This window comes from Macrosteles quadrilineatus, unplaced genomic scaffold (genome assembly GCF_028750875.1).
Source record: "Macrosteles quadrilineatus isolate MER2022 unplaced genomic scaffold, UCM_ALF_1.0 Scaffold_9__3_contigs__length_116548681, whole genome shotgun sequence".
In the NCBI taxonomy this organism is placed as follows: Eukaryota; Metazoa; Arthropoda; class Insecta; order Hemiptera; family Cicadellidae; genus Macrosteles; species Macrosteles quadrilineatus.
This window is the reverse complement of record NW_026542602.1, coordinates 57,125,623-57,149,025: the sequence shown is the minus strand read 5'-3', so window position 1 is coordinate 57,149,025 and position 23,403 is coordinate 57,125,623. Positions and strand designations below refer to the sequence as shown.

The window sequence follows — 23,403 nt, the reverse complement described above, 5'->3', positions numbered from 1 at the left end:
CGTAACATTTACCAACATTAAATTATACCTATTAATTTTTGTCCTGAGAAGCTAGGCACGAGCCCTCCCCCCCAAATTAAACTAATAAATACAATTTAATTGTTAGTTAAGTTTTGCATGATAAATCTTCCATTTACTGTTAATTATTATTGGAATTATTAAGGGGTTTTATCATTCATTGTTAATAGAAACAAAAAATGTTGAATATCTATGGTTATAGTTCTACATCCCGAGCATAACCTCACCAACCTGAATGTTCTACTAAAAAGAGTTATCATTAAAATGTCTTCGTAAAAATAATTAAACAGTTGACTGACAAATCAGTTTCAAGTGGTTATTTTTAATCGCTTAACGTTTTATTTAAAGATTGTTCAACAAAATGAATCAAACTTGTGTCAACATTATTATTGGCAACACAACTTTCTGTGTTCACTTGGTTATTTTTTAACATGCGTATTTGTAAACGTTGATTTCCCTAGGATCAAACACAATCTTTCGAAAGCATTAGCTATGTATTTCCCTGAGGTTTTGGCTCGAAAGAATGAATACGTCAACCTTTCATTGTTAAATACACTTTTGCGTGATTATTTGAAATTGCTCAAGAGATTATGAAAGTATAAAAATCTGGTTGTCCTATGCGTTAAAAACCTATGTTAATAAGAATGAATATGCATTAAAAATATAATATTTAAAATTTCAAGGAACTGTAGTTAAATAACACAAATAATTATATTTCTTGTGTACCATTGTATTCTGTATATTTAAATCAATGTTTTCCAAATAGCTCATAAGTTAATTCCGTTAATTTCGAGTCACTTTAGAATGACAAGAATAATAATTGTTTGTGTTAAACGACTAGCAGGTGTTTTGGTATTAGCAAAATAAAAAACACAATTTTGTTTCAATAACATTCATGAACTCATTATTCGAACAAAAATTGAAATTGAAACTGTGATTGAAATACTATAGAACAGAGCTTCTATGAATACTATGGAGAGCGAGCTGGCGTAGTGGTTAGAGCGCGGGACTTCAGTCCCTGAGGTCCCGGGTTCGATCCCCATCAAATCACCAATGGGGTTTACCTAAGTGATAATGCCGCAACCCCTAGGTCTAGCCTGAAGTTATGTGAAAAACAATCCCAGGTTCGAGCCAAGCGTTTTAGGACAAAAAAAGACTATAGAACAGTACCTGTGAAATATTACAATAATCTACAAAAAATACTAGTTGGAGTAAATAATGCCATCAAAACTTGTATTTTAATAAGGTGGAAACTTTCATTATATTTCAAGACATCTTAATGCATAATATAATCTTATACGAGACTAAGTCAATATCCAAACTATCAAAGCTCGCAAAGTCCTGATGAACTAAGGTACTAAATGCTAAACATCCAAACTCTAAATGAACTACTCTGATTTTAGTACCTGAAATAGGCAAACAGTAAGTTCCCAGTTAACGGATTAGTACACCCATATAATATTAAATATAAACTAATTCTACTCGTCACATTTTATCACCGTCAATCCACATACAACGATGTACGAACGAGCTGTCATTCTGTTGACAAACTACAGCAAATAGACTAAAACCATACAGTGATGCGGGGTGCTATTTGAAATGCCACGACCTTGTATTTTCCGTATGCGTTTGCTTACACTTTTTGTGACCTACAGATAGACACACTATACACTATGCCAACACTATCGGTGATTGAAAATATTCGTTAATAAAATAAGTTTACCAATTTATATGAAACTTATTTTACCTGTTGTATATAGATGATTTAAATTTTTATGTGAAGTGCTATATTAAAATGTAATTATTAACTGTTCAAATCAATTATGCGTAAACAATTGCTAGCATAGTTTAGTGTAAATTACGGAATTTCCTAAAGTAAAATTTGTGTAACAGATATATTTTTTTTTGAATGTTTCATACTGGAGAAAACAAAGAACCCAAAAAGTTTATTATATATCGGAAATAAACCCAGGGTTTCTTCATCTACAGCTTAAGACGTTTTTTTCACTAGATATCAATTTAATATTAAATTTAGATTAATTTTGTTAAGCTCTCTGGCAAAATAAATAGGAGATAGTCAGTAAAAAAGCAACCCAAGCAATACTATTAATAAACTAACTCTGCATGTTTAAATTGACTTATTATATAGAATGAAAAATTATATACAATAAAATATATGGATTATAAATTCTTATTTATGTACGTACAGTTTTACGAAGAAACACTACTTTACAGATTAGTTCTCCATTCCAACGATTGAAAAAATATATTTGATTTAGATTTTATCCTTAAAACTAATAGTCAATATTTGTAGCAAAATCTTACATGTATATTTAATTTTAATAAAGGTCAGACTTAACTTCTCATGTTAAACTGCAGCATTACTCTAAAGATAATCTATAAACATTGATTACCCAAATATTATTGGATGAACTTAATTCCAGATTTAATTACCCTAAGTTTTAGTAAGATCTATAAATGTAGACGTTCTTCTATGGCAAAGATATACTTTTATGTGGCTAGTTTTACACAATTTTAACTGTCTGTCTACAGAAGCCTCAAGCAATTTCATGAACAAGTAGGTTTGAATTCAGTGCGGGGATATAGCAAGTAAATCAAGTGTTGCCCTACTTTGGTACATCCATAGACAAAAAGAACTAAATATAGCCAGTCAGCTGTGCTGTGGTCACCATATGTTCTGGCGTACACCGCTGGGGGCCATGTAGTTACGGCGTAAGTAGGCTACCCAGCTCTTGAGGCCACCAATCAGAGAGCAGCATTTCATCCCCACCCCTCCCTCTAAGCCACGCCCCCTAGCCAATCAGAGAGCACCCCTCCTCCTAGGCCACGCCCCAGCTAATTAGAGAGTACCCTCCTCCTACGCCCAAGCTAATTACAGAGCACCCCTCCCCCTAGGCAGCCATTCCCCTGGTCTCCTATGTTGTCTAAACTTATTTTTGTGCCAAGTTGCATAACCTCACGTATTGCGTAGGTTCCCGCCAACTTAAAAACCTCTGTAATGATCAACTCTTGCTAAATGAAATAACCTCCACTGAGTTATGTGCTCTGGATAATTACAAACATTGTTTGATTTAAAATATGTTTTAATGCTACTACATCTACGATTTATATTTACATACTTTTAAAAATATTTACAAATACTATAAATCTTCTTCTTCTTCTTCTTCATCACGGCTCTGTAACAAAACAAGAAAGTGTTAACGACGTGTGTCCTGGCTGCTGATTGGTTGTAATAAGCTTGTACCTGAATGGTCATAAATAGGTGATATGTTGTGTGATTGGTCAATATTTCTATTTAAACTTTCAGTACTTATTTTCTTTCACTTTGCTTTTGGATATTGAATGTGTTGGACGTGTGCTCTTGTGTTTGATGTTTTGAGGTTATGTTTGCAAGTTATTTCTAGTGTTAATGTTAGTCTGATTATTTATGACACATCAGTGGTAAGTGAACTTTGTTTCTTTTGTGTAACGTATTGTGCAAGCGGTGTGCTATATTCAGCTTTGTGTGCGCGCAGCTGTGTCCCCACCACATCTTGTGTCTCGGTGTTGTAGTGCGCATCGGTGAGCTATATTTAGCCGTGTGCGCGCGCAGACTGTGGCCCCACAAGATCTTGTGTCTCCGCGTCCCTTTTACTTTGCTCTAGGCGTTTGACGACGATGGATGTTAGTATGGCTGATAACGTATCTGATGAAATAGTTGAACCCGTTAAAGTAGTCGAGCCTGTTACTTTAATAAGTACCGATCAAACTTATGTAAATAAATTTAGATTGTATGGAAGTAAAACAGTATTTAAATTCACTAATCCGCCTCCGGAGACTAATGAGATAGATTGGTTGAGACAAGGTTTTGCACAAATTGTAAATAGTATGAAAGAACAAGCTTTTGAAAATGATCAACTTGGATTTACTTTGGAGAGTCTCAACTTGAAATCAAAAGCACCCGGCTATGTAAATTTTCGGCCTGCTACTGAAATTGATGAAAACGTTTTGTGGCAAATCTTTGGTGGTATTGTGCAATCAAACTCTGAATCCATAAAATCAACCGACACTTTTAAAGTGGAATGCACTAGAATTAACCTTCCTGTAGGCTCTGGAAGGGTAAGACCAGGGTTTTACAATACGTTTGATGAGGAATGCAAGGCAAGACGGGGAATTGTTGTTATAAATAATAAAGATAAATTGTGTCTTCCCCGTGCAATTGTAGTGGCTATGGCCAGTGTAAGTAAAGATCCTGACTATAATGCAGTTAGAAAGGATAGGGCAAATAGGCAAACAATCAGGGCTCAGGAACTTGTGCGTCGAGCTAGGGTTGAAATGCCAGAGGGTGGAGCTGGGATCCCGGAACTTGAAAAATTTCAGGGGTTTTTGAGGGACTACAAAATTGTCGTGTACAACTATGACAGGAAAGGACGTGATGTCTACTTTGAGGGAAATGTAGAGAACCCTAAGTTCCAAATTAACTTGTTGTTTCACAATGGACACTACAATGTGATTAATTGTTTGACTGCTGCTTTTGTTTGTAATTATTTCTGTGAAGCCTGTCATGTACCCTACGATCATAAAAGAGAGCATCGTTGCTCAAACATTTGCCCACAGTGTCAAACTATCTCACCTCCCTGTGTAGTGGAGAGTGGTGGTGTTCTGTGCCCTAAATGTAACATGACTTATAAAAATCAGAGATGTTTTATCGCGCATCAAGCTGATAGATGTAAAAATGTAAAGAAATGTCTAGACTGTGGGAAATTGGTTTGGATTAGAGATCGATCTAAGCCTCATAAATGTGGTGAAGTATATTGCAAACCTTGCAGTTCATTTGAAGAACCTAACCACAAATGCTATATGAAACCTGACACAAGAAAGCCTAAATCTAAAGAGTTTTTGTTTATTTTCTTTGACTTGGAAACCCGTCAAGATGAGTCTCTGCCCTCAGATCCTGAGTCTAAATTGCATCAAGTGAACTTGTGTGTGTCACAACAGTTTTGTTATCAGTGTATTGAGGCTAAATTTTGTATGGCTTGTAAAAATCGTACACGAGTGTTTAGTTCTGAACCAGTCACTCAGTTCATGGACTATGTGATGCAAGTCCGTAGAAATTTTAAAGATGTATGTGTTATTGCACACAATGGGCAGGGTTTTGATTTCCAGTTTTTGCTCAAATATGTGTTGGAGGATACAAAGTTTACTCCGAAACTTGTAATGCGGGGAACTAAGGTCATTTTGATGGAGATTGACAATGTGAGGTTTGTTGATTCACTTAGTTATTTCCCTATGCCTCTTGCTGCACTGCCCAAAGCCTTTGACTTGCCCCCGGAAAAGAAGAAAGGCTATTTCCCCCACCTCTTTAACACTCTTAAGAATCAAAATTATGTGGGCTCTATGCCGCCAAAGGAGTTTTACTGCCCAGAATCTATGTTTGAAAAATCATATAAAGATTTTGAAAACTGGTATAATGATCAAGTTGCAAACCAAGTTACATTTGACTTTAAGAAAGAAATCCTCGAGTATTGTATGTCGGACGTTGATATCTTGGCCCAAGCTTGCTTAAAGTTCCGTTCAATTTTTCTGCAAGAGTGTAATGTTGACCCGTTTCTTGAAGCTGTAACCATCGCCAGTGCATGCAATTTGGCCTTCCGTCGGAACTTTTTGAAGAAAAATACCATTGGCATCGTTCCTAAAAACGGGTATAGGCTTGCAGACGCTCAGTCGGCTATTGCTTTACAGTGGCTATCGTGGGAAGAGGAGAAACGTGGAGTTAGAATTGAACACGCTGGTCGTGGAAAAGAAGTTAAGATCAATAAACTGAAAGTAGATGGGTTTGACGGTCAGAATATTTACGAATTTCAAGGCTGCTACTGGCACGGCTGTCCCAAATGCTTTCCCTACGACCGTGAACTTGCTTTGAAAGAGGATCCCTCTGACTCACTTCACTTGCGATATGAACGGACTAAAACTAAAATAGCAAAGTTGGGCGATAACGTCGTACAAATGTGGGAATGTGAATTTAGAAAGTTAAAAAAGACGGAAAACCTAAAACATCTAGACAAGCTGCCGATCCTCAACAATTTACCTCTGAATCCGAGGCAAGCATTTTTTGGGGGCCGAACCGGGAATGCCAAAACCTATCACAAATGCGCCGAAGGGGAAACCATTGAATACGTGGATGTATGCTCTCTCTATCCCTGGGTATGTAAATACGGCAAGTACCCTGTAGGGCATCCGACAATCTATGTAGGAGACAAAGAGTGTAGACAGAGAGGTCTCAATGTTGAGGGTCTATTAAAGTGTAAAGTACTTCCACCTCGTGAGCTCTATCACCCCGTTCTCCCAGCCAAAATGAATGACAAGTTAATGTTTGTTTTGTGCGCGACTTGTGGAGATGGTCAGATTCAAAGTGATTGCGACCACGAAAGTGGTGACAGAGCACTTATTGGGACCTGGACCATGGACGAAGTTCGTAAAGCTGTAGAAAAGGGCTATGTTGTACTCGACATGTATGAACTTTGGGAGTATAAGGTAGCCACATATGAAAACGGTGGGTTGTTTACTGACTTTATAAATACATTTTTAAAAATGAAACAGGAAGCATCTGGGTTCCCGGGCTGGTGTGAAACAGACGAGGACAAAAACAAGTACATTGAGGATTATTTTAAAAAAGAGGGTGTCCAATTGGAAAAAGACAAAATTATCAAGAATGGTGGTTTGAGGTCGTTGGCTAAACTGATGTTGAACTCGTTTTGGGGAAAATTTGGACAGCGTGAAAATCAGACAAAAGCTACGATTGTCAGGGACCCAAAAACACTTTTCAAAATGTTAACTAGCTCTGAAATTGATGTAAATAGAGTACAGATTGTCAATGATGAGGTTCTTGTTGTTAGCTGGGAGTACATTGAGGAGGTTGGGGAGCCATTGCAAAATGTAAATGTTGTGTTGGCAGCTTACACTACTGCCCAAGCGAGATTGAAGCTCTATGAGCATCTAGATGCTTTGGGTGGTCAAGTGTTGTATTATGATACTGATTCTGTATTGTATGTATACAAGGGTGGTTTGTATAGAGTTCCCACGGGAGATTATCTAGGGGAAATGACTGATGAGTTGGCCGAGTATGGACCAGGTTCATACATAACAGAGTTTGTATCCGGAGGGCCAAAAACCTATGCATACCTCGTGTGGTCAACAAACAAACAAAAATTGATTCCCGTTTGTAAAGTAAAAGGGCTTACATTAAATATGAAAACTTCTAAAAAGATTGGATTTGACAGTTTGAAAGAGATGGTCCTTGGTGATGCTGCACAAACAATGGACATTGAGGAAAATAGAATCAGACGAACAAAGGATAGAAATATAGTTACAATCAGTGAGGTCAAACAGTTTAAAATTACTGGACCAAAAAGGAAACATGGTAGCAATTATGATACACTTCCATATGGGTTTAAAATTCAAAAAACTCACCAAAATCTCAACTCCTGAATCACTACTATCACTGTCACTCAACTCATCTCAGTCCCCAATATCCACCTCGTTCAACCCGTTCCACCCTCCCGGTCCCCAATTGACCCCAAATTCCGAATCTGTATCTGAATCGTTGTCTTCTTCATTCAAATTTAAAAATTCACATACTCTGCGATATAAATAATGTTGAACAAAATCATGAACGACCAGCATCAGAGAGATCATGTTGGACACTGAACACATGTTGCACATGCTGCACATGTGTTGCGCTCCCCTCTCCACTATCACTACATACCTTTATGGTGGCATATTCTGTGTTTCTTGGTGGTAACGGTGGTGGCCTGAGATCCAAGGGTCGAAGTTCTTCGTAGATTGGCTCCACCGGCCTAAGAAATACCACCCTAGTCTTGACGATAAACGGTGACGGCTCGTCGCGCTTGATGGAGAATATCCAGCCGAAACACGATGCGAAACACATGGTGGCTGAGATCCAACTGGAGTGGGGCTATTTTTGAATGTGTTTGTACATTGAGGCGCTCAAATCTGGAGGGACTTGAGCTACTCCTTGTGCATGTGTGAATGGTGGTCACTGGCGCGGCTGACTAAAAAGCCCGTAAACCATATGTGAAGGTCACTGGCACGGCTGACTAAAAAGCCTCTAAACCATGTATGAAGGTCACTGGCGCGGCCGAAAGGCCCGTAAACCATGTGTGGAGGGGTGAGTGTCATTCCACTTGGAACCTTCTCGCCACCATGTTGTCCCTACTTGAGCTCTCAGCTAGAACAATTACTGATAACATGTTTCTTTTGAGTGCTGTAAAGCAAGCAGCAATCCCACCTGTGATTAAAGATTACATATTCAATTACCACCATGAAAACTGTGGCTATGTCTACTACTATATTTGTTTTCTCGACAATGAAGAGTTTTGTAAGGATTGTGGAGAGGCAGCGAATATTTCTTTTCGACGGTTTGGAACAGTTGTATGTGTAGCAAAATTTAAGACTCCAAGAGATAGATGCACCATCTGTGCAGCACGTCTATACAATTGGACCAGATTGAGAAGATGTTCCTGTCTACAATCTTTGATCCCATCCTTGAGAAGGTGGTAAGAGAAATTTTGGGGGAACGGAGACGGCAACTAGTTTGTTTTTGGAGGCCGTCACGAGCTGCGGCGGTGGAGGGGCCGCAGCTTTTCTGGGGGGCAAATAAAAAGACTATTCTATTTAGAACCTTCTTGCCATCATGTTGTCCCTGTCTGAGCTTTCAATTAGGGAGATTTGCACAAACGTTATCCTTTTACCTTATGTAAAAGAAAGTGTTGATCTTCCATCAACGCTAAGGCAGGACGTTTTGAGCTATCATAGGGAAAACTGTGGTTATGTAACCCTAAACTACTATGAGTCTTTTAGAGGCTCCAGTAGGTTATGTATTGACTGTGGAAGAATGGTTGATCTTCCTTCTCGCTTAAAGCGAAGAGGTAACTACATGTATCCAAAGTTTAAAGTCCCAAAAGAAACATGCCGCATTTGCATGGCTCCTTTATTTATCTTCCGTAAAGTCACTTGTAAACATTGTAAAAACTAAATACTTGTAAAACAACAAAAAATAAACGGAGGTGGCAACTAGTTTGTTTTTGGAGGCCATCACGAGCTGCGGCGGTGGAGGGGCCGCAGCATTTCTAAAAAACTTAATAAATTATCAATACACTGTCAAGTTGTATCATTTTAACAATGGATGTCAGACGTGCTATAGCTGAAGAGCTACACAAACCTGCTAGAAAAAATTACACTAGACGGAAAGTGACTCTTAAAGGGTTGAATGATTTGTACCAGGCCGATCTCGTAGAGATGCAGCCTTATGCAAAGTTCAATAAAGGTAATCGATACATCATGACTATGATCAATTGTTTTTCAAAACTCGGTTTTGCAGTCCCATTAAAAGATAAGACAGGTCCGGCAGTTGCCAAGGCACTTGAACCTATTTTGATAAAACATAAGATGAAACACTTTCAAACCGATCAGGGGACCGAATGGTTTAATAAACATATTGGTGCTCTCATGAAAAAGTATAAAATTAACCATTATTCTACGTTTTCTGATTTAAAAGCTAGTATCGTGGAAAGATATAACAGAACTTTGAAACAGTGGATGTGGAAAGAGTTTACCGCAAAGGGTACATATGAATGGTTGTCATTACTTCCTGATATTCTCAAACGATATAATAACTCGGTACATAAAACAATTGGTATGAAACCAAAAGACGTGAAACAACAGAATGTAAAGGAAATATTAAAAAGGATAAACAAGAAGGGAAAAAGGGTGGCACCAAAATTTAAACTGGGGGATAGTGTTAGGATTAGCAAGTATAAAAGAGTTTTTACTAAAGGCTATCTGCCAAACTGGACAAACGAGGTTTTCACCATTTACGCCATCAAACCGACAAAACCACCTACATATGTACTCAAAGACCATAACGGTGAAATACTAAAGGGAGGGTTTTATGAACAGGAGCTAAATAAATCTAAGACCGGGGATGTATATTTAGTTGAAAGAGTGTTACAGCGGAAAGGAGATAAAATAAAAGTCAGATGGCTTGGCTTTGACAAGAGAAGCGACACGTGGCTTAGTAAAAGCGACATTCTTATTTAGAGCATCCGGTGACGGCTCTGTGTAGATCAAGCAGCTGTATCCGGGCGTATTTATAAACGATAGGGTGAGTGCGCTACAATCAGTTGACTACGATGCGTGTGGCGCAGCAGAGTCCCCCTTTGACGGTAAAAAACTATGACGAGTATCTCGGCGAGGGTCTGGCATCTAGAAATAAACATGGCCATCTGCTACCAGACTCAATTCGCGGGATTCTTTCAGGCCCCAGCAACTCGGGTAAAACAAATGTTGTGTTTAATTTATTATTCGATCCAAATGGTCTTGTTTTTGAAAATATCTACATTTTCTGTAAATCTCTGAATCAGCCCAAATACCAGTTTTTACCGTTGGCTCTGCCTAAGGAAATTGGTTATTTTGCATATGGTGACAACAACTTGGTAGTTCATCCAAATAAGGCTAAACAGCATTCAATAATGATATTTGATGATATATCCTGTGAGAAACACAACAACATTACAAACTATTTCACTATGGGTAGGCATAACAATATTGACACCTTTTATTTGGGTCAGACGTATAGTGCTATACCAAAGCAGCTTATTAGAGACAACGCAAACCTTTTAATACTATTCAAACAGGATGATATGAATTTACGACATGTATATAGCGACCATGTCACTACCGACATGCCATTTGATAAATTCAAACAGTTGTGTTCACTGGCGTGGAAAGACAATCATGGGTTCTTAGTTATCGACAAGACTCGGGACACTAATAAAGGAAGATACCGTATAGGATTTGACAGTTTCATTGAGGAGTTATAATGGTTAACATCTACACCTACAACGACCTTAGAGGTTACGATACCAAACTTCATAATGTTAAATCTAATCTTTGCACATATTACTATTCCGATAAGAAAAAGTTTTGTGGAAACTACTGTAGCAGAAAAGGACGTCATGGTCACAAGTACAATAGGCGGTGTTGGAGACATAAAGTGCCAAAACAGAGCGCTGTACTACCCCCGGTTATTTTTTTAATGATATCTGCGAGTGAACGTACATACAACCGTGAAATTTGGATTAGATTTTTAGAAAAATGCGAAGAAAAGAAAGTTCCACTTGAACTGGTGGTCTATCACGAAGATATGAACAACTGCACAGTTAGAGAGTCCCATAATATTATTTCAAGATTTAGACCGTTTCCGGATATTTTTGGTAAGGTTTTACCATTGCGCAACCTTCATGGTAGCATAAACTTTACCCAAATTTACCTCCGAATGCTCGAATACGGTTGCAATATTCCCTATGCAGCAAGATGTATAGTATTGACTGAACGGACTCTACCAATAAGATCACCTCTGACGATTTATAAAACTGCGATGGCGTCGAAATGCCATATCGATGTGAGTTATAATGTAGCATATGGTCCGGTACCTCCGGGATTACCGAGATCTTGTGGTAAACCTTATGCCGGGGTAAACAACTTGTGCCAAGGACTGTTTACAACAGAATTTCTAAAGGCTGCGTTGCCAATTTTGCAACAATATAGCGAAAGTTTTGGAATAAGTTTCAATAATGGTGTGTATACGATAACTGATCGTCAACTGTTTGACCAATGGCGTGAGTTCACTGGAGCGAATACAAGTGAATTTTGGTTATTGAACTCGTTTCTGTTACACCACAATGAGATGAAGCGTCCAATGTCTTTTTTGCAGAGGTATATGGAAAAAAGTGACGTTAGTGAGCGGTATACTGTAGCGGAAATACCACAATGGAGAGATAATTGGAAAAGAACGTTTGTTTTTCGGAATTGGTCAAAAAGGTACACTATTCCGCAATTTGATCTAGTGACAAAGAGATACTACCGAGATATAGATATTACCTCGGGTATATCTTTGAAAGAAGTAGTGCACTACCTACGTAAACATAAGAAACGTGCACTATTTTTTCGGCAGATTGAATTGCCTTAAGAGGCTAGCTGTGGTGTTTTAGGCTCATTATCAAAGATGACACGGAAGAATAAACATCTCACTCTGCAAATAGCAGAGTTAAAAGAAGCAGTTAGGCGTAAATTTAGACAGTTTAAAGATGGCAGTGTGGAGAGTGAAAAACTGTTGGAACAGCAATACAAACCATTAATTAGAGAACTGAAAAAAGGCGAACCGAAAACAGATGTTAAAATTGAACAGCTTTCTAAAGAAGAGCCAATGGACTATGAGAGTGATGACGATGATTACATTGGTCAACCGTTTAAACCAGAAGCCATATCAACACCTAGAGCTGAAACTAGTCAATTGGAAGAGGTTGTTTCGTCTCCATTAGGCTTCCAAACAGCATCCAAGTACATTGAAGAGCAGTTTGAGAACCCGTTAACTAGAAAATATATGACCCAGTTTATACGAGACGCCGGTGGAAAACATAGAACTATTGACCACGACTATGGTCCAAGGTTTGATGAAAGAGGAAACACTTTAATGATTGGAAACAAAGTGATGGAATTTGACACTGACGGTACCATTATTGTTAACAACACGAGATACCCACCTTCCGAGGGGCTCTATGAGCTTATATTTAAAAGACTGCCAAACAGCGATGTGTATACAGAGGACGATCTAAATGCTTACAAAAGTATATTGATTGCCTCAAATGCTCACAAAAAGGGTTATAATTTTGACAATCAAATCAGACGTGATAGTAGTTTGAAATACAGACACGTGATCAAAGATCTGTTTCCCGTCAGACAGGGTAGAGGAATGTCGTGGAAAAGTACAAAGTCTCGCGATATAGTGCATTGGGATAATCCCAACGAGTTGGTCGATAGACTAAAACTGTTGGTAGCATCAGCTGAAACGGGAAATACTTCACACAGCAACGAGATTGTAAACATTGTAGAGGAACTGCACGAAGCAGGATACATAAAAGGTAGCGGAAACAGTCGATACAAATCAGTCTCACGATGGGCATAGACAAGTTTGGACGTTATACTAAGAAGGAAAAGGGTCTTGTTGGACCCAAAGGCGAAGGCTTTGCATTATCACAGGATGGTAGCTACGATATGCAAGGTAAACGTCTGTGCAATGTCGACGATCCAAAAGACAATCTTGATGCGATGAATTTTAGATCGCATGCGAATTCACTTTTAAACTGTATGACACTGCAAAGTGGTCATTTTGATGCTCAAAACACACGTGTATGTAATATAGCTGATCCAGTTGATGTTAAAGATGCGGTAACAAAACAATATATGGATCTTCATACCCCGCTAAAGTTCTCTGACGCCACTGCATACTCGATACACCATTACCGGCTGCAAGATGTTGCTCCACCAAAGGCGGATGGAGATGCCGTTAACCTATCATTTCTCAAGGAAAACACTATAACACGAGGTGCGGGGTCTTTTGATGCAAAACAGTTGGTCATACAGAATGTTGCCTCCCCAGTTGCCAACAAAGACGCTGTAAATCTCGAGTATTTCAATAAAAACACGTTGCAAAAAAATAAAAATGGAGCTTTTGATGTTAAAAATACAGCTATTCAGAATGTGGCACCCCCCAGTAAAGGGGGAGATGCCGTAAATAAACAATACTTGGACAATCACACACCTTTACAAGGTGGACTAGCATGGAATTTTAAGAATAAACGGTTAGGACAGGTGTCCGATCCTGCCCACATTCACGATGCGGTTACCTTGCAATATCTACAAAATAATTCAATTTTACCCGATAAAGATAAACATTGGGACGTTAAAAGTAAACGGCTGACAAACGTAGGTAAACCACGGTGGTTAAACGATGCTGTAAACAAAGAATATCTCAAGGAAGTGATGGCAGATCTGGCCTATACACTGTACAAACAGATAAACAGGGGGAGGGCTAGTTTCCCTAGTTTTGAAGATTGGAATACACAGGTTGTCCGAGAGCAGTCTACATGGGATGACCTTTTTAAAACATTGTAGTATCTGTTAGTCATCAGTTATAAAATGGCAGGCAAGAGGAAAACATCGGTTAGACGCAGACGAGCAGTCACAGGAAGAGGTATTATATCCTCCGTTGTAAACAAGGCTGTAGATTTATTACCTTTTGAAGCTCACTTACCTGGTTATAATTACTGTGGGCCAGGTACAAAATTAGCCAAAAGATTAGCTAGAGGTGACAAGGGAATCAACGGATTAGACGAAGCTTGCAAACAGCACGACATTGCGTACTCGCAATACAAAGATTCCGAGAACAGACGGCAGGCCGACGCTGAGTTGGCTGAGCGCGCGTGGCGACGATTTAAATCCTCAGACGCATCTTTGGCTGAAAAAGCAGCTGCTTGGGCTGTTACTACAGCTATGAAGACTAAAACAAAGTTAGGGGGTGGTAAAAAGAAGAAGAAAAGCCCCGTTAAGCGTAAATCTCCCACCAAGGGAAACGGGTTGTACCTAAGACCGTACCCAAAGGGTAAAGGTTTGTACCTAAGACCTTACCCAAAACAAGGGGCCGGTAAGAAAAAGACAAAGAAAAGAGTTGGTAAAAAAAAGCTCGATCCCGATAAGGCCTTTGACAAATTATGATTTATTACACTATGCAAAAGAACTACGTATACCACACTTTAGAGGAGTTTATATGAGAGACACTCTCCCTAGCGCACCAAAAGAAAATGAATCGGCTATTGTAAACTTGGATTCTAGTTTCGGCAACGGTACTCACTGGGTGTGTTATAAAAAGGTAAAAGATATCGTGTACTATTTCGATAGTTTTGGTAATCTCAAGCCACCACGTGAACTTTTACAGTATTTTGGTAACTGCGACATTTACTATAACTACGAGCGGAAGCAAAATTTCAATTCAGTTGTATGCGGACACTTGTGCTTACAGTTTCTCGACAATGTTTAGCTTGAGTGGAAGGGGTTCCTATGTTTCAAAAGATTACTTCCCATCTGTTGACGTTAGTGAAGGAGAATGGGAGATTGGTCTTATAGACTTGATGACGTTTCACTCGATCCCAAATATTGAGGCGGGTAAAAATAACAAATTTTATTACGGCGATGGTAGAATGATTGAAATAGCTGAAGGGGCATATTAGATTGAAGATTTAGAAACTGCTCTAAAAGAAAAAGTAGGGAAGGATGTGGAATTGGAATTGAAAGCAAATAACAATACGCTAAAATCGGAAATAAAGTGTAGCCAAGCTATTGATTTTACACAAAGTAACACGCTTGCTCCTCTACTGGGTTTTGATAGTAAAACTTTGAAAGCAGGTGAAAAACACACCTCCGACAGAACAGTAAGCATCATTAATGTAAACGTAATACGCGTAGAGTGTAATATAGTTCGAGGTTCGTATGACAATGGAGCTGAGGGCCATGTTATACACGAGTTCTACCCAAACGTGGGTCCAGGCTATAAAATAGTGGAGGTACCCAACACAATCATTTATTTGCCTGTGAACGTCAAGAGGATAAACAACGTTACAATCACTCTCAAAGATCAAAACGGTGAGAGAATCAACTTGAGAAACGAAAATATATCCATCAGACTGCATATAAGGAGGAAAAATGGGTTTGGTATTTAGGGAGGTTACAAAATCTTTACCCATCAGTAAGCGTCAAGACACTGTACGGTTAACATCAACCAATACAAAGTTTTTGCGTTCATTAGGATTTAAAGTTCAAGATGTTGGACATAGAAAATAAAGCAGAGTACAGTGATGTAATCACAGGTATTGAGTTTCACACTCATAAACCGTACGCTTCATCGACCTTTAAGAATAACGATGAAATACGTATACCAATCAGTCAACAGGACATAATAACTGCACCGTTTGACAGTACTCTCCATATCGTGGGCAGGGTTAGCGGAAAGAAACAGGATGGAACTGCTGCAGAAGTTCATTTCGTCAATAATGCTGTAGCGTTTCTTTTTGACGATATTAGATATGAAATCGGGGGTGTCGAGGTCGATCGAATAAAAAATGTAGGTATAACAACAACCATTAAAAACCTATTATCGGTACAACAGGGTGAACTAGAAAGTTTAAAAAACGCTTGTTGGTTAGGTTCTGGGAAAACAGAGAAAATTACAGAGTTTTCATTCTGTGTTCCTTTGCACATGTTGCTAGGTTTTGCCGAGGACTATAAGCGTGTAATTGCTAATGTCAGACAAGAATTGATTCTTTTGCGGTCATCGACCGATTTAAACGCAGTACACAGTACAAATGCTGCTGAAGTAGTTTTGGAAATTACAGGGGTATACTGGAGGGTACCACACGTTACCGTGTCTGATCCTTACCGTTTGAAACTACTAAAGATGATTGAAAAAGATACAAAAGTACATTTACCGTTTAGATCGTGGGAACTGCACGAGTATCCATCAGTACCACAGACCACTTTACAATCGTGGACTGTAAAGACCTCCAGTCAGCTTGAAAAACCCCGTTACGTAATCGTAGGATTTCAGACTAGTCGCAAGAATGACATAAAAAAGGACATGTCATGTTTTGATGCTTGCGATCTAAAAAATATTAAAGTTTATTTAAATTCGCAGTACTATCCATATGATAACATTCACGGTGATTGGTCTATCTTCTATGAAATGTTTTTCCGTTTCCATTCTTCGTATTACGGGAAACAAAGCTATCCAGCAGTGGACAAAGAAAAATACAAAGACAAAGCACCCCTGTACGTTATTGACTGTTCAAAGCAAAATGATTCTATAAAATCAGGCCCTATTGATGTGCGAGTAGAGTTTGAATCCGGTACAGCCTTTACAGCAAATACGTCCGCGTACTGTTTACTTTTACATGATACTCACATGACATATTCATTACTGACAGGTACTGTTAATAAGGTAACCGTTTAAAGAAAATTTAGTGTGAGCGATGACGTCGCAGGGAATGGATGTAAGTATAGAGCCGATGCTCATTCCCAAGAGCAAAGAACCTATAAATTTACTAACCGGGGTTTTCTTGAAATCAGACTATCATTTGGATAATGACCTAACAAAATGTGTTGTGACGGGGGTTTTTTTAAATAGAGGGCTCGGAATATTATTTAAAGGTAGAAAAGGTTGTGTTTATTGGTCGTACGATGCATTTTGTCAGCTTGCAACTCACTTTAATGACGTCACCCTAGCACTCGAGGGTAAGAACCAATACTCGTTCAAAGGAGATACGGGGGAGGATATTAGGGTAAACATGGTCTTTGGTCATCAGTATGCTTACGTCTCTGACGGAGAGCACTCTATAACTCTCAACCAGAATGAATGGTGCATGTTTATTAATAACCTCCCTCTAATTTACATTTCACTTAGGGAGCTTTTTTACCGGGACGATTTAATCAAAGAGTGTATCAATCAAGTCCTTTCCGGTGTGAACGAGTGTACAGATCAGTTACCTACTTTAATAGCCGAACGTTTGTTTAATGAGATATCACTGTACAAAAGGTGGCCAAATGGCGTTTGCAGTAGTTGAGTTTCAAGCCTTCACAGATAACGATAACAAATTTATAATTAAAGAGTTGGCCGTTGTCGGCGGCTCTTTAAACTGCCAAATTATTTTCAAACCACCTTATAGTATTACAAATTTAAATGATAAAATTCAAAGAACCGCTCGCTGGTTAACTCAGCATCATGGTATCCGTTGGAATGAAGGGTCTGTACCATACAATGAAGGTTTAATTACAGCACTTTGCATTCCTTTTCAAATGATTTACACAAAAGGTAGGGAAAAGGCAGAGTTTTTGCGAGGGTTTCATCCTAACGTACGGGAAATCTCTGGCCCATCCATTTACAATTTCTGCCTACCGGGAATAAGCTGTGTCACCGGTGACCATAAAAGGTGTGCATTCAGCGCAGCCTACACTCTACAGTACTACTTAAACCTGTCCCTCCATGAAACCGGTCAGTATGAGCTTGGAGATGGAGAACGCCTGGTCACTATTGTCTCAGGAGAGCAAAGAGCCCCACGGGGTTCTAACAGACAAATTTGTCATGAAATTTAGTAGATTTTTAGATTGGGAAATTTTATCGTCCCATTATGATTTTTCCATTGAAATGCTCAGAATATACTTTCACAGAGTGAACTGGGCTCCAATTTTAAAGCGCCAGAAATTTCCCGAATATTTTCTTCGGGAAATGGCTGTAAACTTTGACGGGTGCTGGAGTATTGTATGTAAATATCAAAAGTTGTCGGAATCTTTTATCCACGACTTTGCAAATAAAGTAGATTGGGACAATGTAGTTTTATATCAAGATGTAAGTAGTAATTTTGTAGATAATCATTTAATGTACATGGATAGAGATGTTCCTTATTAAAAAACGGATTATAGTTCGAGGTGTTTCCTTGTGTGTATGTGAGTATGTGTACTCGCCCAACAGGCAGGCTTAAAATCCATAAGTCCAGGGGCTGGTACAGAGGTTGGCCTAAAAATCGTAAAACATTGCGTTATCCTCCCTATGTGTGAGTGTGTGTGTGAGTATGTGTACTCGCCCAACAGGCAGGCTTAAAACCCATAAGTCCAGGGGCTGGTACGGAGGTTGACCTAAAAATCGTAAAACATTGCGTTATCCTCCATGTCACCTAATTTCCCTCTCACATCGGACTATAATCTGACAAAAAAATAACAAAAAATTAAAAAATCTCTGTCATTCTTAGTAAATAAAATATCGTAGGCTAAAATGAACGGTTTGCCTAGTAAATGGCCTGATGACTTTTAAAATGAACGGGTTGACAGAGACAAAAAAAACATATAAAAGTAAAATATCCTTTGTCAGTGGCAAAAAGGGTTAATTGAAAGGCTTCACCGAGTAAATAACCCTTTACATTTGTCAAAGGACCAAAAATTGGGAGGTGGCAAATCTGTTATGGAGTGGCCATCACCGTAGGCTGCGATGGTTGGGGCAGCCTACCCCAGATGTTAGGACTCTTGGTGAAGCTCTGGGTTAACAAAAAGAACGCGCTGGGACCCTACGGCCTAGCCTAACAGCTTACCGTGGTGTGGAAACTGGGTCACTTGTCTAAACTCCAAAGAACAGGTAGAATCTCTCCACAAACAAAACATTTGAGTTTGTCAAAGTCCAAATCACAGATATTTGTAACAAACCAACCATATTCTTCATCAGCACCGTCAATCAAAAAAGAATTACACACTCTACAGCAAATGAATCTATTGAATATCGGATAGTACCAGAATTTCACTAAACACTGTCCGTACTCCATAGTCCACGCGGCGGAAGTACCTGGAGGGTTCTCTCCCTCCTGTCAAAAGTACCTAAAGGGGGATCTCCCCTTGTGATTTTATATTTAGAACAAGGGTGCCTATTTAAGCACAAAACACATGCGAGCTTCTCAAAGCCATGGCTCGTCTCAACGTGTGTGTTTTCCTACTGATGCTAGTGTCCACTTATGACGCTGCTCCAGAAAAACGTCCAAGAGTAAGTACTAGTAACATAAATTACTAAACAAAACACACATTAAAATGTAAACTGATTTGAATTTCTTTTCAGGAAGAAACCCCTCCTAGGACAAGAGACAGAAATTATATTTTAACAAGTACAACATTTTTAAGTGACGAGCGAGCTACATCCGTTATCCAAGCGGTGGGTTTATTTGTATGATTTTTGTTAAACTTTTATCCACCATTTAAGCTGCATTTACAACATGTCCATGTTTTTATTTAGATGGCTGAAGACCGTACATCTCCGATTGACAGAGCTCTTGTGGAAGCCGAGGATGCGGCTAATAATTCACGCGTGAGCTTGGACCAGCCTCCACCAGTCTACACTACATTGACCCCTGTACAAAGATCTCAAGAACCCCAACCATCAACATCTTTAGGGGTGCCAAGAGTCCTTCCACAATGGATGCGAGCTCACCCTGAACCATCAACCTCAACAGGAAGAACTAGGGTAAGGAGATCGGGACTGGGGAAAATACATATAAGTATACATTTAGGCATACAATAAACACTTACCTATGTTTCCAGATGCGACGGTCTGCTGCTCGGTGTGTATCGTGCCAAGTTGAAGCCAACCGTCAACAAATTCGAGAGTTTAGGCTGGCCGACTTTTTACAAAGATGGAGTGGTAGCCGACCGGAAGGTTACGATCTAATTGATATCTTGACAGTAGTTCAGACTGTCAGAGTGGAATTGCAGGACACACTATGGCTAACTAACCACTTTTTGGAGGATACAAATGTTCCAGAAATGATCCGTACAGCACCCGCAATTTGAGAAGACATCCGAGACTCGTTGGAAGCAATACTAGTTTCCACTGGAGAGCGAATAAACAGAACCAGAGATATCGATAGCGATACCAGTTCTAATGAAGAATTACCCTCTGCAGGAACAATCAGTTGCCGTATTTGTTTTGAAAATTTACCGACTATAGTATTAATGACTTGCTGGCACACTCTTTGTAAAAATTGTGCTAATCGTATTGTTAGGTGTCCATTCTGTAGAAAGGCCGTCCTCGGCAGGAAAGAATTATTTTTCTAAGCCCCACCCTAGGGCGCTCCCCACTACCCCGGTATAAAACCAGAGGCATCTGCCGAGGGGTAGCCACTCTCCGCATCCCCTACAACAAGGTAAATATCGCTGCTGTAGTTTACTAATATAGCTTATAGTATAAAAATAACAGCATGGGTCCTCTTTGCTATCATAGTTCCCATAGTTTTTAGGGATCGACTAGGGATCGAACCAGCAACGTCCAGATTTGAAGGCAAACACTATAACCACTCGGCTATCCAGACAATATTATTAGGACAATATTATATGCTTTTAGATGGATCTTTCTGCAAAGCTGTCGTCTTGCGAGGTGCTCTCGTCCCCTTTGAAGGTCCCCATAAAAGATCTGGCCGAGCCGGCAAAAATTCAGTCTGCTAGACGAATCAACACGAGATTCGGAACCATGGTGATCGTACTACACATCACCACATCTACCGGCGAGGAGAGGGTGACATTTTTACCCTCTAGGTTCACCAGCCTCCTCACAGACGAGGATCTAGAATTTTTCACAAACTCTAAATTGTATAGTGTTAAATGTACAGGGATGGTGGGGAATTCCCCAAATGTGCTTATCTATAAACACTAGTTTTTAGCATATAGTTCAGTAGTTGTAGTGGTCAGTAGTTTTAACTCTTCACTCAATTCTTTATAAATTAGTAATGTGTAGAATAAATATTTGTAACATTATAGCTGCGTTTTCAATTCCATGTGCACCCTCAAAATAAGGGAGGGGGGTATTATATGGTATAATACTAAGCCAGTTCCTCTGGATATAAGTACAATACTATATAATACCTGAACCTGGGGGTGTCCTTCAGACACTCGGACAGTCCCAAACCCTGTCCTAAAGGGTGCACAACAAGTTTTCTATATACTATTTGTTAGGAACATGGAGGGAAGTTTTTTCGTTTGGCGAGAAGGTGAGGTTTTTTTGTTTGGCGCGAAAGTGAGGTTATGTTACTTAACGGGAATTGGTGCGAAAGTGAGGTTATGTTACTTGGCGGGAAGGTGATTTTTTTCGTTTAACGCGAAAGTGAGGTTAGATGTTTGGCACGAAAGTGAGGTTAGATCACGTGGGACACCAGAGGGCGTGGCCTATGAGGAGGGGTGCTCTCTGATTGGCTAGGGGGCGTGGCTTAGAGGGAGGGGTGGGGATGAAATGCTGCTCTCTGATTGGTGGCCTCAAGAGCTGGGTAGCCTACTGGCGTACGCGCTATGTAACTACACGCCGCTACCAGCAGTGTGTACCTTTGATAACCATGGTAGCCACAGCACGTACTGATACTGTTCATAGGCCATTGTCTACTAAATAGTCAATGGTAAGGTTTCACAAAATCACGCCACCTACCCACGAATGGATGACGTATGGTCTATAGGCGGGTTTTTAAGATATTCTTAATATTAAGATATGTTTAAATTAGGTAAAATTCAATAAAAATCATTTATTAGAAAATTAATAGGGTATCCTCATTACCCATTTGACATTTGACACACAGGCCCCAAAATTTAAATGTAACATATATTTATATAAATATTTTTTTAAATAATATATGCACATAAATTACAAGTTATTATTGTTATATGTTTTAACTTTTACAACATAAAAAGGCAATTTTTTTTTATAATGGAACCGATTAATGAACCTATTATAAGCCTGATCATAAGCTTTGCTAGCGTGTAAGTACGGAGCTTCGGAAAAGCTCAGTAGTAATGGAGACTTTACTGCTTCATATGTTCCTGATGACATTTTGTTTTCCAATCCACTTTAAAACTGCTTGTTCATGGACATCATACTGAATTCTCGAAAATGTGGATTATCAAAAAAAGTCATAATTGTAGATTAGTTTTATTTGCAAACGTATAAATTAAAATTCACTTAAAAAACAGCGATAACGTTATTTAGGGGTACATTAAAGCATTTGTTAAATATTTTTATTTTATACAAATTGTTATATCATATACAAAACCTTAATTATGGTTGATAATTTACAAAAAGAAATATGATATACTATCCCTGCGACTATAACATAAATAAATTTAATCCCTCTTTAAATGTACTTTTCACACATAGACTTTGGGCATGAGCATGGAACGCGTATAGAAAAAAGTATAAGTTAATACTAAAAGATGTAACAACTATAATAGAGCAGTCGAGAGTGTACGTAAATGCATGACCCTTACTGCCTACTCACTGTTTGGATCTTATAGTTAGCCACATTAATACCTGATCAGAATAGTAAAGACAATAATATTAATGTGTACATGATCATTGTATCTTTATTTATTTTAGAATGTTTTTACATATTAAAATAACGAATTTAAATACGTTTACAAATTGAAAGCCATGTTTGATGAATTACTTAGACACGAGTTTCAAGCTGTGCATAGATTTAATTCATTTTCAATATCAAGTTATAGAGATGTAATCAAACGAATTGGATCGATTTTCTGATACAGTAACATTTTTATAACGTCAATAAAACCAAAGCTCAAGATTGAAGTGCCTCGTATACTTTGTATGTGTAATACTTTGAAATTGTAAGTGTTACTATTTAATTTCAGAAGTTTTAAATTTTAAAATAATTACTTTAATTTTTTTACTTTAAGTTGCTTGGGGTTTCTTAAATATTAAATATTGGTACTTTAATTCTTGTAAAACTGAGTAATCTGCTCAAGACGGTAATAAATTTTATCAACTGGTCAGTACTATTTACAACCTGATTGTAAAGCATAAATATTACTACCACTCAGCTTTCCGAATAAAGTAAATGAAACTAAGATTTCACAAGAAAAGTTTACTCTTTATAAGCTAAGTTTTTT

General features: G+C 38.6%; 1 protein-coding gene across 1 annotated transcript; it reads left to right on the top strand.

Annotated features, from left to right (window-relative positions):
- The first annotated feature begins 5,235 nt into the window (after positions 1-5,235).
- Positions 5,236-10,276, top strand: LOC129003471 (uncharacterized). Its single transcript, XM_054431765.1, has 3 exons — positions 5,236-7,166; positions 8,522-8,594; positions 10,163-10,276. Exons 1-3 carry the CDS (start codon positions 5,236-5,238, stop codon positions 10,274-10,276), a joined length of 2,118 nt encoding a protein of 705 aa, XP_054287740.1.
- Positions 10,277-23,403: the final 13,127 nt, after the last annotated feature.

Coding starts and splice junctions, on each gene's coding strand:
- LOC129003471 (XM_054431765.1), top strand. CDS start 5,236: ATGCGGGGAACTAAGGTCATTTTGATGGAGATTGACAATGTGAGGTTT. Junction 7,167..8,521: donor CCAGGTTCATACATAACAGA/GTTTGTATCCGG, acceptor CCATCTGTGCAG/CACGTCTATACAATTGGACC. Junction 8,595..10,162: donor ATCCCATCCTTGAGAAGGTG/GTAAGAGAAATT, acceptor GGCTCTGTGTAG/ATCAAGCAGCTGTATCCGGG.